This window comes from Adelges cooleyi, unplaced genomic scaffold (genome assembly GCF_023614345.1).
Source record: "Adelges cooleyi isolate 19-005CV unplaced genomic scaffold, UGA_ACOO_1.1 ACOO_flye_CR_arks_rails_tigmint_CR_PRNA_519, whole genome shotgun sequence".
Classification (NCBI taxonomy): Eukaryota; Metazoa; Arthropoda; class Insecta; order Hemiptera; family Adelgidae; genus Adelges; species Adelges cooleyi.
The window spans coordinates 1,417,581-1,438,275 of record NW_026096208.1 but is presented as its reverse complement, the minus strand read 5'-3'; the positions used below and the strand labels follow the sequence as shown (position 1 = coordinate 1,438,275).

General features: G+C 26.8%; 2 protein-coding genes across 5 annotated transcripts in view; both read left to right on the top strand.

Annotated features, from left to right (window-relative positions):
• Positions 1-922: 922 nt before the first annotated feature.
• LOC126842398 (uncharacterized) lies at positions 923-20,509 on the top strand. 4 transcript variants are annotated; one of them, XM_050579398.1, is made up of 12 exons: positions 923-968; positions 14,615-14,679; positions 14,763-14,792; positions 14,876-14,905; positions 17,589-17,645; positions 17,738-17,767; positions 17,868-17,900; positions 18,415-18,441; positions 18,769-18,825; positions 18,973-19,005; positions 19,115-19,210; positions 20,141-20,509. In XM_050579398.1, the coding sequence occupies exons 2-12, from the start codon at positions 14,619-14,621 to the stop codon at positions 20,398-20,400; spliced, it is 714 nt and encodes a 237-aa protein (XP_050435355.1). In that variant the 5' UTR covers positions 923-968; positions 14,615-14,618; the 3' UTR covers positions 20,401-20,509. The 4 variants fall into 4 exon arrangements, with proteins under 4 accessions (XP_050435355.1, XP_050435356.1, XP_050435354.1 ...); XM_050579399.1 differs by lacking the exon at positions 923-968 and adding an exon at positions 7,352-7,505; XM_050579397.1 differs by lacking the exon at positions 923-968 and adding an exon at positions 14,495-14,540.
• LOC126842399 (uncharacterized) overlaps positions 931-20,695 on the top strand; it is a 50,646-nt gene continuing 30,881 nt past the window's right edge. Inside the window, exons 1-5 of the mRNA XM_050579400.1 lie at positions 931-1,107; positions 1,191-1,220; positions 1,304-1,333; positions 2,331-2,387; positions 9,600-9,629. Of these exons, the coding sequence (XP_050435357.1) occupies positions 1,047-1,107; positions 1,191-1,220; positions 1,304-1,333; positions 2,331-2,387; positions 9,600-9,629 (208 nt within the window). The 5' untranslated portion in view covers positions 931-1,046. The remainder of the gene's footprint in view (positions 1,108-1,190; positions 1,221-1,303; positions 1,334-2,330; positions 2,388-9,599; positions 9,630-20,695) is intronic.

The window sequence follows — 20,695 nt, the reverse complement described above, 5'->3', positions numbered from 1 at the left end:
AAACTTTTAAACACATTACTTACTACTCTTTTCTATTATCACATCTCAGCATGTATAACTTTAAGTCAAAATATATATACAGATTACAGTGTATATATATACATATATATATATATATATATATATATATGCTTTATATGATTTAAAACATTCAAACTCTTGATACTTGTTTTGTAATAGACTAGACAACTGAAAAACAGTCATTATCATCAATAAAAGTAAGTAAACATTTCTTATCCTACCATGTATTCGGGTTCATAAGTCGACACACTTTGGAACCAAAAACAAACGTTAGATATAATTGTTTTGTTTTCGTATTACAACGTTTTTTCAGTGCGCGTTTTTTTTCCACGCGTGTGAAATAATATAATATTGGGTTTTCTCATAGGTTTTAATATTTCATGGATACACATAGCCGATACGATAGCTGTTATTGTAGTTTAAAAAATATGTGTTGAAAAATGTAACAACTATGTACAGGGTGATTTTTTAATAATGAGCCATACAATATTTCACCATAATGTTTATGATCCTCCTACCCCTTTCCAAACAAATTATTTTCACACCAACTTTTGACACTTAAATGGTAACGCATAAAGTATGCATTGAATAGTGAATTAGACGGTTAATAACCAGTTTTGAATAAATATTTTTTAAGTTAATATCATAAAAACTAATTTGAATTGGGGGAGGGGGTATGAACATTGAAATTTGTGGACAATGGAGATCTTATTACATAAAAACACTATAGAAAAAATATATTGATTAAACAAGATGAGAATTAGAGTTGCTCACGATAAAAAAAATCACCCTGTATGCGTTATTTTTTTTATAATACAAACCACAAGTGTTGCACTAGTTTTTTATAAAATATTATAGTGCTTTGCATACTGCAAATTATATTTTTATTTTACTTCATACACACCGACCTTACGACTAGTTGCAAGAAAATCACTGTAACGCAAAAAGTAAAACAAGCTATTATAATTCACATCTTTCTTATACGTTATATTATTTGAATTGTTTCATTTTTATTGTCCAGTACTATGAAGCTTCTCAGCATTTTAATAACGATTACCTTTGTGAACGTTTCACCGATAATGACAGGTAATTATTTAATTTTTACACGAAACTCATCAAGGAAGTTAAAAATCTTAATGGGAAATTTAATATTTAATTCTTCATCATAGGGGAATATGCAATTTCGGTTAAGAAAACAAGTCTGTACCAAATCTTTATACGATATAACATTTTTTTTTAATTTTATAAGTTTTATACATACGTTTGAAATTATTTATTACAGACAAACACATCAGAGAGGCTTATGGTGGAGGTAAGATACATTTTGATTTTCAGATGGTTTATAATTTAAAAACAAGGTATTGTTTGTTTTTATATAAGTTCAGAATATAAGTGAACGGGGTATATAGTACCAGTATACTAAATTATTCTGTATAAATACTAAATTGTAATAGAAAATCGAATACATTATATATTTTATATTCAAAAAATATATATTCCTATCATTAAACGGAGTTTTGATATACGTAATATTTAAGGGAAAAATAAGTTTTAATAAATTTCGATTTAATAGGTATATCATAAATTATTGTATTTTATAATTAAGATAATTTTATTAAAAGTATCTTGCCTGTCTTTGATGACAAACTATTTTTAGAAAAGTATTGACTTTCTAAATAATATGTTAAAAACCAGTACAGTTGATTCAGGGCATAGTGGGGACGGAGCTTAGTTGAGTCGGGGCGTAGTGGTGACGGGGAAGTCACAGGTTTAAAAGAGTTTTGAAATCTGAAAGTGATAAAATCACTTTCGAAATAACGCTTCGATGCAAATCAGTAGTTAATAATTTCAAGTCAGTACAGTCCAAACCAAACACAGTATAAACCAGCAAAGTTAGTAAGTTTTAAATTGAGGTTCTGTATTTACAAATAAGCATAAAAGCATTTATTTAAAAGTGATTTTATTCAATTTTATGTTTGAGTGTATTTAACAATAGTTGGTGAAACTGGCTGATAATCAATTAAACATCACAAATAATGTTTTATGTTGCCTAAGAAAACGTATTATTCTAAAGAAATAAAATCGGGCCATCCTATGTAGTCGAAATTTTGTCTGGCTTTTGGGTCTAAATCTTCGACCTAACTGACCATATTTAATCCTCTCAACATAACAGGCTGAGTAGCGTTAGGTAAATAGTCACTATATAGTTATATATATACTTGTTCTAATCATTTTTATTTATAATTATATACATTAATAAGATATCACTTGAAATTTTGTGTACAGCTAAAGCCACTATTTGCTTATAGATCCTGACGGATTGGAAACTGCAATTTCAAATATTATTAACGCAGATAAAACGTTCGGTAATCATTATTATGTAAATAAATCTAACATCATTATTTCATCAATTTATATTATTTTTATTTCAGGGACACTTAATTTGATGTTGGCTATACCAGGTAATAATATTTCTTATCTCTTATTGGAAGTATTTTCACATGGTTCTTGATAATAATTAATAACTAATTTGGGCATAACATATTTTCGTATTAATTACAGATAAAGCAAATTTTAGATTCACAATTCAGCATGGTAACCAATTATTATATACTACTCATACTTTACACAGATTCTTATACACCATTATAATTAATTTTTTCTCCGATGGCTCACACTTTCAATTGATGTTAGTCTTCCCAAATAAAAAACTCCTTAGATCTCTACCTCAAATCTAAGTAGTTCCTCTCGTTTTTTCGTTTATTTACATAGAAAATATTATTTTTTTACTGAAAAATTCTAGTTTGAAAAATATGTCCTTTCTTTCATTTTTCTGACAACTTCCAATGTCATCTATACAAAAAACTAGTCTTGAGATTTATTAAAAAAAAAAAAATTATAATTTAAATGAAACAAAAGAATGGATAGGTATATATTAAATATTTTACAAATTACAAAAATATTAAAACCTGTTGTGCCGTTAGTGAACAGCCCCTTTTTTTGGTCATTTATGTCATTTGTGTTCATGTTAGGTCATCAGATTTACTATTTGCAAATAATTAGTATATAAATACATAGTAAATTATCCACATAGCTTGATAACTTATATTTGTTTAATTTTAGACGACACATTTATTATCAACTTACCAGGTACCTATTTGTATATATTCTATAGTCCTAATACTGACACTATCAGTTTCTCATACAAGTTTATATTATACGGTTTTTGTTTACGTACCATGTTAATTTTTTATGTTTGATTAATATGCGAAAATTATATTTTACCTACTATAAAATAAATTACCATTTTTGTCATAATAAAATATATTATATAGTATTTTTCAAGTGTTGTATTTTACTTTTTTTAATTAATTAAAAACTTCTAATGTTATCAAATTAAAAAAATTAAATAGACATAATCTATTACATTAAAATTCCTGTCATAAGAAAATGTATGTTATTTTGCTTATATTTCAGAAAATATTGCCATAGCTGATCAGAAGGCAGTGCAAGAAGCAATATTCCAAGTTACAGGTAAATAATATAAAGTCTAACACACATTAATGGGAATTATTTTCAAAAATCATAATTATTAAGTTTTATAATCATTTAAATTATAATTCAATCTTTTTTGTCAGTTTTTTAGTGTAAAATATAAAAACATTTTTATAATTTTTGTACAGGTATCCCTGTACCTAACCTTCGCCGCAACGAAAGTAAGCAACCATTTAATAAATAACGTAAATAGCCCTAAAGTCCTAGTTTATAAGCCAATTAACCATTTTTTTTAAACTTTTTTTATAACACTATAACTTATTTTTTTCACAGATTATAAGAATGATCGTCGCACATTGTCTTGGCTTGGAGAAAACAGACGAATGTTAATGAGATTTGTTACATTTACGTTACTTAAGGCTGCAATAAGTAAATATAAATATTTTTGTAGTTTTCTACTATATATACTTTTAATTGTAAATAATTTATTCAATGTACCATTCAAATAATATATTAATTATAACTTATACACTTTATCTCAACAAGTAATTCTTCTATCCACTTATATTCTTGTATAGCCGATGCTACGCTAGATATTCGGTATACGTTTAAGAAAGTATTACCTTCGTTTGCTTTCTAGTATACCAGCATACTGTCTATTCAAATATTCTAAATAATTATCAAAGGTGGATCTTTTATTATTATCGTTGTGTTCGATTTCTACATAAACATATCGATAATATATTATATTATTATATCAATAATAATGTAACAATACAAGTAGGCATAGAACTCACACAACATATAAGATAATGAGTTTTTTAGACTCTTATTTTAACATACAACTATTGGTAGCATTATGATTAACCTTGTTTGTTTTATTTATTTATTGCCATTTTAAACTTTTACAATGCCCTTTTATCAATAGTTTTGCAAGATATATAAAAGATTTAAGATTAGAACAAGAATAGTACACATAAAATTAAGTAAAATGTTATTATCGTAGTATGCTAGTTTTGTAGAATACAAAATTTGAAATATGTCTTTATTTAAATTTGTTCCCCCGTTGGTAGGCTTATTTTTTTGTCTATCTACTCTTTGTTAATATTACATCTATTATGATGATTGTTCACTTTTAACAAACTTCAAATTCACATATTAAATAAAGAAAAACTAAATCCATAACAATAAATAAATTTAAAAAATTCTAAAGCAAACTGCGGTTATTCATTTTTAAATGTATTTTAATAAATTTAATTTTAAAATAGGTTACTTTAAATAGGGTTTTTTTTATGTGTAATATTATTCTTTTTCTTTGTTTTTGCGTTTACATATGTATAAACTGTGTTTTGAACAAAAAATTAAAGTAGATATAATCTAAAATAGACAAATTTTTAAAAACATTTTTTTTTTAGGTAGAGGAACACCAGGATTCACCAACCTTAAGGAAATATGTATTCTAATAGGTTTGCTCCGAAGTATGCAATTCCCAGATTCGTATATAAAAATCGCTCGTGTTGATCAAGATGATAATGTTTGTATTTTAATTTCACAAAACGGCAGATTCCATTACAAACCTCATGACGGCTATATTGCTGTGGTAAGGCTAATGGGTCGTCCTGTTCATAATGAATATGAGGACGTTTTGGATGAGGCAATGAGATGGCTCTTGTAAAATATACCCTCAATCGTAGTTAGCTTTTAAAATACTTAATCGCGTCTACTGTTTTCATTTTACTTCAATAATATTTATATGTCGCACTTGTATTTAAATTGTCATTTTATTTAATGTTTTACATAATAAACAATTTCTTTTAGTGATATTTAATACTTTAAGCCACTTGTGATTTTATTAAGTTCTATCCATTGCAGTGCATAAAACGAAATTAAAATAATAATACTAGCTGCCCACAAAACAATACGATGTCTACCTGAAGGCGTTATCACAGCTACGTCGTCTATCGTGTCGTACGATTTAAAAAGTGGGCGTGGCCACTTAAAGTTACTAATGGTAAATGTACAATACCAATTTTGTAATTATCTATTGTGGTTACACCTAATCAGTGAATGCCATAGAGTACTCGCGAATTAAATTGAAATTTGATAAAATAATTACTTTTAAATATACCGTATACGGCCCATCAATGACAAACCGGCATTTAATGCAGATAGTGATAGTAATAAGTATGTTCTAATTGATAATTGATAAAAAATCAATTGACCGCAATTGCCATACTTCAACCACCTATACCACACGATACAAAAGTTGAGCTCAGCTCAACTCTAGCAATAACCGGTAGGTCATGGTTACTCAATGATACCGTGATTACAACGGCCAATCAGAAGGCGATATAAGGCATACGACACGACGCACGGCGTAGCTGTGATACCGCCTTGAGAAATTATTGTATACTACTAGTGCTAGTAATGTGCTAACAATCACTATGGCGAAGACAGGCGCATAGGTATCCAAGCATATAATCCAAGCCTTTACTATGATTTACTACTTAAATAATAAATTTATAAATTTAACAAATCTCGACATATGATCTATTTTAGGTTTAGACGTTTTAATGTTTTTTCATTTTGTGGGTTTTAATCAATATTTTCTTCTATTGTTTTAACATTTTCTAAATTTTCCATAAAATATAAAAGGTTTTTTTTCTTTACCATTGGTTGAGTTGAACAATAAATTTTCATTAAAAATTTCATTTTATAACCACTAAGTATGCGTTATCTTGATCTTGAATCAATTTTGCGCCTTAGTTGGTTAGGATAGTGTACAAATTTAGGTTATGTCCAGTCGACAGTTCAACAGGCGTCTTGTTTAAATTATTATATATTGGTAGTCTAGTAGATTTTCTTGGCAAGTGGCTGTCGGTACGGGCTGGTTGCATAATTTCTTTAGACACATTTGATTGTTGTTGCGATGATCTAGTTCTTTCTACGAATACTCTGTTTAAACTTTCTGTTAAACTATTCGTTTTCAGGCGTATATGGAATTGTAAAGTTGACCACAATTTCTTTAACTTAACAACAACTTTTAAACACATTACTTACCACTCTTTTCCATTATCACATCTCAGCATTTATAACTTTAAGTCAAAATATATATACAGATTACAGTGTATATATATATGCTTTATATGATTTAAAACAATCAAACTCTTGATACTTGTTTTGTAATAGACTAGACAACTGGAAAACAGTCATTATCATCAATAAAAGTAAGTAAACATTTCTTACCCTACCATGTATTCGGGTTCATAAGTCGACACACTTTGGAACCAAAAATAAACGTTAGATATAATTGTTTTGTTTTCGTATTACAACGTTTTTTCAGTGCGCGTTTTTTTTCCACGCGTGTGAAATAATATAATTTTGTATTTTCTCATAGGTTTTAATATTTCATGGATACACATAGCCGATACGATAGCTGTTATTGTAGTTTAAAAAATATGTGTTAAAAAATGTAACAACTATGTACAGGGTGATTTTTTAATAATGGGCCACACAATATTTCACCATAATGTTTATGATCCTACCCATTTCCAAGCAAATTATTTTTACACCAACTTTTGACACTTAAATGGTAACACATAAAGTATGCACTGAATAGTGAATTAGACTGTTAATAACCAGTTTGGATAATTATTTTTAAAGTAACTATCATAAAAACTAATTTAAAGAGGGGGGGAGGGGGTATGAACATTGAAATTTATGGACAATTGAGATCTTATTACATAAAAACACTATAGAAAAAATATATTGATTAAACAAGGTGAGACTTAGAGTTGCCCACGATAAAAAAAATCACCCTGTATGCGTTATTTTTTTTATACTACAAACCACAAGTGTTGCACTAGTTTTTTATAAAATATTATAGTGCTTTGCATACTGCAAATTATATTTTTATTTTACTTCTTTCGTTGGTATAACGACACACCAGCTTTACGACTAGTTGCAAGAAAATCACTGTAACGCAAAAAGTAAAACAAGCTATTATAATTCATACCTTTCTTATAAGTTATACTATTTGAATTGTTTCATTTTTATTGTCCAGTACTATGAAGCTTCTCAGCATTTTAATAACGATTACCTTTGTGAACGTTTCACCGATAATGACAGGTAATTATTTAATTTTTACACGAAACTCATCAAGGAAGTTAAAAATCTGAATGGGAAATTTAATATTTAATTCTTCATCATAGGGGAATATGCAATTTCGGTTAAGAAAACAAGTCAGTACCAAATTTTTATACAACATTTTTTTTTAATTTTATCATTTTTATACATACGTTTGAAATTATTTATTACAGACAAACACATCAGAGAGGCTTATAGTAGAAGTAAGATACATTTTGATTTTCAGATGGTTTATAATTTAAAAACAAGGTATAGTTTGTTTTTATATAAGTTCAGAATATAAGTGAACGGGGTATATAGTACCAGTATACTAAATTATTCTGTATAAATACTAAATTGTAATAGAAAATCGAATACATTATATATTTTATATTCAAAAAATATTTATTCCTATCATTAAACGGAGTTTTGTATACGTAATATTTAAGGGAAAAATAAGTTTTAATAAATTTCGACCATGACAATTTATTTACCAGTTACTTTGTTCAAGCTTCAAGGTTTAATTTAAATATTTTTTTTTTATTGTTATTGGCCATTTTGGCTTATTTTAGACCTAAAAGTCTAACAAAATTTCGACAGCATAGGATTCGAGTTTTTTGGCTACAGTACTATAATTTATGTAGGAAGCCGACTTTTATTGAAATATTTAAGTTTTCTGTAATTAAATAAATGAAATTTGCAACATATTCAGCCGGTTTCACCTACACTTGTTAGAAAATTAATTTATTGATAATTATATTTAACAATTTGTTAATGAAAATTGGGTTTCATCGTTTTGTTAGCCTTAACACATTATTACATTTATCAATTGACATCTGCATGTTAAATGTAATGTAGACTCATATATATAATATATAATATTTATATTATTATAGTTAAAAAATTGTTTCATAAATTTTGTTGACTGAGCATATTAGTAATATATAATAATGAATTACACCTTTGATGAGGACCTTCTTTATAATGAGTATTTACAGAACTGAAGAAATGACAACTTTGATAATTTTTTATTAGGTAAGCATAAGTTATTTTATGTAGGTATTCAGGTACAAAGGAATGGCACGGACTTGCATTATAGGTATATCATAATTTATTGTATTTTATAATTAAGATAATATTATTAAAAGTATCTTGCCTGTCTTTGATGACAAACTATTTTTAGAAAAGTATTGACTTTCTAAATAATATGTTAAAAACCAGTACAGTTGATTCAGGGCATAGTGGGGACGGAGCTTAGTTGAGTCGGGGCGTAGTGGTGACGGGGAAGTCACAGGTTTAAAAGAGTTTTGAAATCTGAAAGTGATAAAATCACTTTCGAAATAACGCTTCGATGCAAATCAGTAGTTATTAATTTCAAGTCAGTACAGTCCAAACCAAACACAGTATAAACCAGCAAAGTTAGTAAGTTTTAAATTGAGGTTTTGTATTTACAAATAAGCATAAAAGCATTTATTTAAAAGTGATTTTATTCAATTTTATGTTAGAGTGTATTTAACAATAGTTGGTGAAACCGGCTGATAATCAATTAAACATCATAAATAATGTTTTATGTTGCCTAAGAAAACGTATTGTTCTAAAGAAATAAAATCGGGCCATCCTATGTAGTCGAAATTTTGTCTGGCTTTTGGGTCTAAATCGTCGACCTAACTGACCATATTCAAACCTCTCAACATAACAGGCTAAGTAGCGTTAAGTAAATAGTCACTATATAGTTATGTATATTCTTGTTCTAAACATTTTTATTTATAATTATATACATTAATAAGATTTCATTTGAAATGTTGTGTACAGCTAAAGCCACTATTTGCTTATAGATCCTGACGGACTGGAAACTGCAATTTCAAATATTATTAACGCAGATAAAACGTTCGGTAATCATTATTATGTAAATAAATCTAACATCATTATTTCATCAATTTATATTATTTTTATTTCAGGGACACTTAATTTGATGTTGGCTATACCAGGTAATAATATTTCTTATCTCTTATTGGAAGTATTTTCACATGGTTTTTGATAATAATTAATAACTAATTTGGGCAAAACATATTTTCGTTTTAATTTCAGATAAAGCAAATTTTAGATTCACAATTCAGCATGGTAAACTATTATTATATACTACTAATACTTTACACACAGATTCTTATATACCAATATAGTTAATTTTTTCTCCAAAGGCTCACACTTTCAATAGATGTTAGTCTTCCCGAAAAAAACTCCTTAGATATTAGATCTCTACTTCAAATATAAGTAGTACCTCTCGTTTTTTCGTTTAGTTACATAGAAAATTTTAATTTTTTACTAAAAAATTTTAGTTTAAAAAAATATGTCCTTTCTTTCATTTTTCTGACAACTTCCAATGTCGTCTATAAAAAAACTAGTCTTGAGATTTATAGAAAAAAAAAAAAATTATAATTTAAATGTAACAAAAGAATGGATAGGTATGTATTTAATATTTACAAATTACAAAAATATTAAAACCTGTTGTGCCGTTAGTGAACAGCCCCTTTTTTCGGTCATTTATGTAATTTGTGTACATGTTATGTCATCAGATTTACTATTTGCAAATAATTAGTATATAAATACATAGTAAATTATCCACATAGCTTGGTAACATATATTTGTTTTAATTTTAGAAGAGTCATTTATTATCAACTTACCAGGTACCTATTTGTATATATTCTATAGTCCTAATACTGACACTATCAGTTTCTAATACAAGTTTATATTATACGGTATTTTGTTTACGTTAATTTTTTTTTGTTTGATTAATATGCGAAAATTATATTTTACCTACTATAAAATAAATTACCATTTTTGTCATAATAAAATATATTATATAGTATTTTTCAAGTGTTGTATTTTACTTTTTTTAATTAATTAAAAACTTCTAATGTTATCAAATTAAAAAAATTAAATAGACATAATCTATTACATTAAAATTCCTGTCATAAGAAAATGTATGTTATTTTGCTTGTATTTCAGAAAATATTGCCATAGCTGATCAGAAGGCAGTGCAAGAAGCAATATTCCAAGTTACAGGTAAATAATATAAAGTCTAACACACATTAATGGGAATTATTTTCAAAAATCATAATTATTAGGTTTTATAATCATTTAAATTATAATTCGAACTTTTTGTCAGTTTTTTAGTGTAAAATATTAAAACATTTTTATAATTTTTGTACAGGTATCCCTGTGCCTAACCTTCGCTGCAACGAAAGTAAGCAACCATTTAATAAATAACGTAAATAGCTCTAAAGTCTTAGTTTATAAGCCAATTATCCATTTTTTTTTAAATTTTATTTGTTAACACAGTAACTTTATTTTTTTCATAGATTATTCGAATGATCGTAGCACATTGTCTCGGCTTGGAGGAGATAGACGAAAAATAATTGGACATGTTACACAAAACGTACTTGTTACTGCAATAGGTGAATATTTTGTGTAGATTTTCACTAGTTTTACTTTTAATTTAAATTATCATATTAGATGTACCATTCAAATAATGCATTTATAATTTATACACATCTCAACTAGTAATTCTGTTTTTCACATATATTCTTGTATAGCCTATGCCCCATGCCAAACCTAGTCATTTGCTTTCTGGTAGACCAGCATACTGTCTATTAAAATATTCTAAATAATTACCACAGGTTGTTATTATTGTCGTCATTACCGATTTCTGTATCAACATATCAATAATATATTATATTATTAGATTATATTATGATATCAATAATAATGTAACATTACAAGTAGGCATAGAACTCACACATCATATAGGAATGAGTTTTCTAGACTCTTATTTTAACTTACAAATATTGGTAGCATTATGATTAAACCATGTTATTTTTATCAATGTATTGTCATTTTAAACTTTTATGATCCGTCGATTGTACAATGTGATTTTATCAATAAATGTGCAAGATATATAAAAGATTTAACATTAGATAAGGATAGTACACATAACATTAAATAAAACTGCATTATCCTAATCTGCTAGTTATATTGAATAAAAAATTTGAAAAATATCTTTATTTAATTTTGTCGAAGTTCCTCCAGGGGAGGCTTCTTTTTGTGTCAATCTGCTCTTTGTAAATACTACATTTATTATGCTTTTTGTTCTAAATTGTAAAAGTTTGTATAAATAACAATCAAATCAATTTTATTTCAAAATAGGTTACATAAAATAGGGTTTTTTTTAGGTGTAATGTAATTATTTTTCTATGATTTTGCTTATACACGTGTAAGAACTGTGTTTTGAACAAAAAAAAAATTTAGATATAATCTAAAATTGACAAGTTTTTAAAAACAATTTTTTTAAAAATTTTTTAGATAAAGGAAGACCAGAATTCTCCAACCTTAATGAAATATGTATCCTAATAGGTTTGCTGCGAAGTATGCGATACCCAGATTCGTATATAAAAACCGCTAGTGTTGATCAAGCTGGTTATGTTTGTATTTTAACTTCACAATATAGCAGATTCCATTACAGACCTTACATGGGCTATATTGTTGCGGTAAATCCAGTGGGTAATCCAATTGAAGACGTTTTGAATGAGATGTTTAGATGGTTTTAGTAAAATAGACCCTCAATCGTAGTTAGCTTTTAAAAATCTAAATCAGACCTACTGTTTTCATTTTACTTCAATAATATTTATATGTCGCACTTGTATCTAAATTGTCATTTAATTTAATGTATTATATAATAAACTATTTATTTTAGTGATATTAAATACTTTAAACCACTTGTGATTTTTATTAAATTCTGTCCATTGCAGTGCATAAAACGAAATTAAAATAATTATACTACCTGCCCACAAAACAATATGATATTTACCTGAGAAATTATTGTATGCTACTAATTCTAGTAATGTGCTAACAATCACTATGGCGAAGACAGACGCATACGTATCAATATAATCCAAGTCTTTACTATGATTTACTAGTTAAATAATAAATTTATAAATTTTACAAATCTCGACATATGATCTATTTTAGGTTTTAGACGTTTTAATGTTTTTTTCATCTTGTGGATTTTATTCAATATATTCTTTTGTTGTTTTAACATTTTCTAAATTTTCCATAAAATATAAAAGGTTTTTTTTTCTTTACCATTGGTTGAGTTGAACAATAAATTTTCATTAAAAATGTCATTTTATAACCAACAAGTATGCGTTATCTTGATCTTGAATCAATTTTGCGCCTTAGTTGGTTAGGATAGTGTACAAATTTAGGTTATGTCCAGTCGACAGTTCAACAGGCGTCTTGTTTAAATTATTATATATTGGTAGTCTAGTAGATTTTCTTGGCAAGTGGCTGTCGGTACGGCCTGGTTGCATAATTTCTTTAGACACATTTGATTGTTGTTGCGATGATCTAGTTCTTTCTACGAATACTCTGTTTAATCTTTCTGTTAAACTATTGGTTTTCAGGCATATAGGGAATTGTAAAGTCGACCACAATTTCTTTAACTTAACAAAAACTTTTAAACACATTACTTAACTACTCTTTTCCATTATCACATCTCAGCATAGATAATTTAAAGTCAAAATATATACACATACAGATTACAGTGTATATATATATATGCTTTATATGATTTAAAACAATCAAACCCTTGATACTTGTTTTGTAATAGACTAGACAACTGGAAAACAGTCAATATCATCAATAAAAGTAAGTAAACATTTCTTACCCTACCATGTTTTCGGATTCATAAGTCGACACACTTTGTTCGGAGTTCTATTCTTTTATGCAATTAGCCGTTATCAATTTATAAAATTATTGGTGTTAATATAATATAGTTTTAAGAAAAATTTAAAACATTTTTTTTTAGGTTGCACACATCTACAGTGTGATTCATTTTGGGCAAGATACTAATTTTCTCAGAAAATATTTATACTTTGAACAATAATTTTCCAAGATTTTTTGGCACACACTGTACTATATTTTTTAATTTATTGAAAATTATTATCACCAATCCTAATAAGTCAAAAAGGGATTTTTGGTTTTTTTTCATAACAACATATTATTGTATAAATTAAACAGATATTTAAATATTGCATGTGTTTCACAAAAAGGTACTGTTTTTTTTAAAAAACATTGTTTTTCTAATTGGTTTGACTTATGATAAGTACTAAGATTGTGTAAATTGTTATGAAGTATTAAAATATAATTGAGAAATGCTCAATACAGAATAGTAGTGGAACCAAAAACAAACGTTAGATATAATTGTTTTGTTTTCGTATTACAACGTTTTTTCAGTGTGAAATAATATAATATTGGGTTTTCTCATAGGTTTTAATATTTCATGGATACACATAGCCGATACGATAGCTGTTATTGTAGTTTAAAAAATATGTGTTAAAAAATGTAACAACTATGTACAGGGTGATTTTTTAATAATGGGCCACACAATATTTCACCATAATGTTTATGATCCTACCCATTTCCAAACAAATTATTTTTACACCAACTTTTGACACTTAAATGGTAACACATAAAGTATGCACTGAATAGTAAATTAGACTGTTAATAACCAGTTTGTTTAATTATTTTTAAAGTTACTATCATAAAAACTAATTTGAAGAGGGGGGGGGGTATGAAGATTGAAATTTATGAACAATTGAGATCTTATTACATAAAAACACTATAGAAAAAATATATTGATTAAACAAGATGAGACTTAGAGTTGCCCACGATAAAAAAAATCACCCTGTATGCGTTATTTTTTTTATAATACAAACCACAAGTGTTGCACTAGTTTTTTATAAAATATTATAGTGCTTTGCATACTGCAAATTATATTTTTATTTTACTTCATACACACCGACCTTACGACTAGTTGCAAGAAAATCACTGTAACGCAAAAAGTAAAACAAGCTATTATAATTCACATCTTTCTTATAAGTTATATTATTTGAATTGTTTCATTTTTATTATCAAGCACTATGAAGCTTCTCAGCATTTTAATAACGATTACCTTTGTGAACGTTTCACCGATTATGACAGGTAATTATTTAATTTTTACACGAAACTCATCAAGGAAGTTAAAAATCTGAATGGGAAATTTAATATTTAATTCTTCATCATAGGGGAATATGCAAATTCGGTTAAGAAAACAAGTCAGTACCAAATTTTTATACAATATAACATTTTTTTTTAATTTTATCATTTTTATACATACGTTTGAAATTATTTATTACAGACAAACACATCAGAGAGGCTTCTATTAAAAGTAAGATACATTTTGATTTTCAGATGGTTTATAATTTAAAAACAAGCTATAGTTTGTTTTTATATCAGTTCAGAATATAAGTGAACGGGGTATATAGTACCAGTATACCAAATTATTCTGTATAAATACTAAATTGTAATAGAAAATCGAATACATTATATATTTTATATTCAAAAAATATATATTCCTATCATTAAACGGAGTTTTGTATACGCAATATTTAAGGGAAAAAAAAGTTTTAATAAATTTCGACCATGCCAATTTATTTACCAGTTACTTTGTACAAGCTCCAACGTTTAATTTAAATAACTTTTTTATGGGTATTGGCCATTTTGGTTTATTTTAGACCTAAAAGTCTAACAAAATTTCGACAGCATAGGATTCGAGTTTTTTGGCTACAGTACTATAATTTATGTAGGAAGCCGACGTTTATTGAAATATTTAAGTTTTCTGTAATTAAATAAATGAAATTTGCAGCATATTCAGCCGGTTTCACCTACACTTGTTAGGAAATTAATTTATTGATAATTATATTTAACAATTTGTTAATGAAAATTGGGTTTCATCGTTTTGTTAGCCTTAACACATTATTACATTTATAACTCGACATCTGCATGTTAAATGTACTGTAGACTCATATATATATAATATATAATATTTATATTATTATAGTTAAAAAATTGTTTCATAAATTTTGCTGACTGATTATATTAGTATTATATAATAATGAATTACCCCTTTGATGAGGACCTTCTTTATGATGAGTATTTACAGAACTGTAAAAATGGCAACTTTGATAATTTTTTATTAGGTAAGCATAAGTTATTTTATGTAGGTAGATCAGGTACAAAGAAATGGCACGGGCTTGCATTATAGGTATATCATAATTTATTGTATTTTATAATTAAGATAATATTATTAAGAGTATCTTGCCTGTCTTTGATGACAAACTATTTTTAGAAAAGTATAGACTTTCTAAATAATATGTTAAAAACCAGTACAGTTGGTTCAGGGCATAGTGGGGACGGAACTTAGTTGAGTCGGGGCATAGTGGCGACGGGGAAGTCACACGTTTAAAAGAGTTTTTAAATCTGAAAGTGATAAAATCACTTTCGAAATAACGCTTCGATGCAAATCGGTAGCTAATAATTTCAAGCCAGTACAGTCCAAACCAAGCACAGTATAAACCAGCAAAGTTAGTAAGTTTTAAATTGAGGTTCTGTATTTACAAATAAGCATCAAAGCGTTTATTTGAAAGTGATTTTATTCAATTTTATGTTTTCTATTTATAATAATTCCTATATAGCTGTGACCTCTCCGTCTCTTCGTTGCTTTGATTCCATTATGCCTATACTCTACTGTACTGGACCTCTCGGATAAAATCAATACCTTCGTCGCTTTGCATCGAGGCTAAAACATTTTTCTGGATTTTTATGTAAAAGACATCAAAAGTGGTCAAATTATATGTTTTTTTGGGTCGGTGATTACGAATTTAATATCAGTTTTCAATTTTACTTAATAGTATCATGCTGCATAGATATACACAAAATTGTTTTAATGATTTGATACATTTTTTTTAAAGATTTTAGGGTTTTTTTGTTGAAATGTACACAATCTGCGAAAACACAGTTTTCCGGAAATAAAAGAAAAACTGTAGTGTCGAATTTTTTCCCGTTTAATAAGTTATGGATACATATGCATATAGTTAGGGTATAATTTAAATTTGATAAAACTGACGTGTGCGAGCATACCAATTAAAATATTTCTAATAAATTTCATTTCGATCCGACTTTTTCTTGAAATTATAGCCAGTTAAAGTTCTAAATTAAAAACTCGTACTGTTTATTTTTTGTTTTTTAAAATTTCGACTGTTAAGAAGTAAACTTTTTCAAATTTTACCCCCCTCCCCCCCGCAAAGTACCAACTAGATGAAGTTTGTGATTTATAGAGTTGCTACTCGAATGAATTGGACAAGTATTAAAAAAGTTACAGTGTATAAAGATAAAAAAAAAGCCCACATCAGAGTAAAACCAATACCTTTGTCGATTTGCAAAGAAGCTAAAAAAAATGTATAAATTATTTATATAATCTGAAATGTTAAAATAAAGTAAAATAAAATGTCAAATAATAACAAACTGACAAATTAAATATTACAATCACTTATCAGTTATCACATATCTTTAGTTCTCAAAATCAATCAAAATGTTGGAATCGAGGTAACAGCTTTGGTAACCCAACTAACGTTTTGCTAACTTAAAAAAATAGAATTTAACAATACTAATGTTATGGAGAAATTTATTTTATTTTATCAGATGTTAATTTTTAATGAACTGTTAACATACATAGTGTTTAGAGTGTATTTAACAGTAGTTGGTGAATCCGGCTGATAATCAATTAAACATCATAAATAATGTTTTATGTTGCCTAAGAAAACGTATTGTTCTAAAGAAATAAAATCGGGCCATCCTATGTAGTCGAAATTTTGTCTGGCTTTTGGATTTAAATCGTCGACCTAACTGACCACATTCAGTCCTCTCAACATAACAGGCTGAGTAGCGTTAAGTAAATAGTAACTTTATAGCTATGTAAATTCTTGTTCTTAACATTTTTATTTATAATTATATACATTTATAAGATTTCACTTGAAATTTTGTGTACAGCTAAAGCCACTATTTGCTTATAGATCCTAAAGGACTGGAAACTGTAATTTCAAATATTATTAACGGAGATAAAACGTTCGGTAATCATTATTATGTAAATAAAATAAAACTATTGTGCAAAAAAATAAATCTAACATCATTAAATCATCAATTTGTATTATTTTTATTCCAGAGACACTTAATTTTATGTTGGCTATACCAGGTAATAATATTTCTTATCTCTTATTGGCAGATTTCCACAGAGTGGCTTAATATTTTTTCATAACTAATTTGGGCATAACATATTTTCGTTTTAATTACAGATAAAGCAAATTTTAGATTCACAATTCAGCATGGTAACCAATTATTATGTACTACTAATACTTTACACAGATTCTTATATACCAATATAATTAATTTTTTCTCAAATGGCTCAAACTTACAATTGATGTTAGTCTTCCCGAAAAAAACTCCTTAGATATTAGATCTCTACTTCAAATCTAAGTAGTAACTCTCGTTTTTTCGTTTAGTTACATGAAAAATTTTTGTTTAAAAAAATATGTCCTTTCTTTCATTTTCCTGACAACTTCCAATGTCGTCTATAAAAAAAACTAGTCTTGAGATTTATAGAAAAAAAAAAAAATTATAATTTAAATGTAACAAAAGAATGGATAGGTATGTATTTAATATTTACAAATTACAAAAATATTAAAACCTGTTGTGCCGTTAGTGAACAGCCCCTTTTTTCGGTTATTTATGTAATTTGTGTAAATGTTATGTCATCAGATTTACAATTTGCAAATAATTAGTATATAAATACATAGTAAATTATCCACATAGCTTGGTAACATATATTTGTTTTAATTTTAGAAGAGTCATTTATTACCAACTTACCAGGTACCTATTTGTATATATTCTATAGTCCTAATACTGACACTATCAGTTTCTAATACAAGTTTATATTATACGGTTTTTGTTTACGTTAATTTTTTTTTTGTTTGATTAATATGCGAAAATCATATTTTACCTAATATAAAATAAATTACCATTTTTGTCATAATAAAATATATTATATAGTTTTATTTTATTTTACTTTAAGTGTTTTAACAAAAATATTCAATAAAGAGTTCTCAAGTAATCAAATTAAAACAATTAAATAGACATAATCTATTATATTAAAATTCTTATCATAAGAAAATATACGTTGTTTTATTTGTATTTCAGAAAATATTGCCATAGCTGATCAGAAGGCAGTGCAAGAAGCAATATTCCAAGTTACAGGTAAGTAATATAAAGTCTAACACACAATTATGGGAATTATTTTCAAAAATCATAATTATTAGGTTTTATAATCATTTAAATTATAATTCGAACTTTTTTCAGTTTTTTAGTGTAAAATATTAAAACATTTTTATAATTTTTGTATAGGTATCCCTGTGCCTAACCTTCGCTGCAACGAAAGTAAGCAACCGTTTAATAAAAAACGTAAATAGCTCTAAAGTCTTAGTTTATAAGCCAATTATCCATTTTTTTAAAATTTTATTTAGAACACTGTAATTTTTTTTCACAGATTATGAGAATGATCGTCGCACATTGTCTTGGCTTGGAGATAGTAGACGAATGTATTTGAGTTTTGTTACACAAAATGTACTTACCGATGCAATAGGTAAATATTAATATTTTGTGTAGATTTGTACTAGTTTTACTTTTATTTTTTATTCAATTTTATATTCCATTCAACAAGAATATAAGAAGATTGAAGAATTATCTTCTTATATTCTTGTTTAGCCGATGCTACGCTAAATATTCGGCCTATGCTTAAGAATTTATTTCTGTCGTTTGCTTTCTAGTAGACTAGCATACTATCCAAATATTCTAAATAATTACCAAAGGTGGAACTTTTTCGATTGCTACATAAACATATCAATAATATATTATATTATTGACATTTTATATTATTATATCAATAATAATATAACAATATATGTAGGCATAGAACTCACACAACATATAGGAATGAGTTGTTTAGGCTCTTATTTTAACATACAACTATTGGTAGCTTTATGATTAAACCTTGTTTGTTTGAATCTTTTATTTTCATTTTAAACTTTTTTGATCCGTCACATTTGCAATGCCCTTTTATCAATAAATTTCCAAGATATATAAAATATTTAAGATTAGAACAAAAATAGTACACATAGAATTAAATAAAATGTTATTATCATAATCTGCTAGTATTTAAATATGTCTTTATTTAAAATTGTCGAAGTTCCTCCTTTGGTATGCTTCATTTTTCTGTCTATCTACTCTTTGTAAATATTACATCTATTATGATTATTGTTCTACTTGTAACAAACTTCATAAATACATATTAAATAAAGAAAAACTAAATCCATAACAATAAATAAATTTAAAAAGTTTTAAAGCCAACTGCGGCTATTCATTTTTAAATTAATTTTAATAAATTTAATTTCATAATATTTTTTATAAAATAGGATTTTTTTATGTGTTTTAAAATTCTTTTTCTTTGATTTTGCTTTTACACGTGAATAAACTGTATTATGAACTAAATATAAAAATAGATATAATGTTTTAGATAAAGGAACACCAGGATTCACCAACCTTAAGGAAATATGTATTCTAATAGGTTTGCTCCGAAGTATGCGATTCCCAGATTCGTATATAAAAATCGCTCGTGTTGATCAAGATGATAATGTTTGTATGTTAATTTCACAAAACGGCAGATTCCATTACAAACCTTATGACGGCTATATTGCTGCGGCAAGGCCAATGGGTCGTCCTGTTTATAATGAACATGAAGACGTTTTGAATGAGGCAATGAGATGGTTCCATTAAAATAAACCCTCAATCGTAGTTAGCTTTTAAAAAACTTAATCACATCTACTGTTTTTATTTTACTTCAATAATATTTATATGTCGCACTTGTATCTAAACTGTCATTTAATTTCATGTATTATATAATAAACTATTTATTTTAGTGATATTTAATACTTTAAACCACTTGTGATTTTTATTAAATTCTGTCCATTGCAGTGCATAAAACGAAATTAAAATAATTATACTACCTGCCCACAAAACAATATGATATTTACCTGAGAAATTATTGTATGCTACTAATTCTAGTAATGTG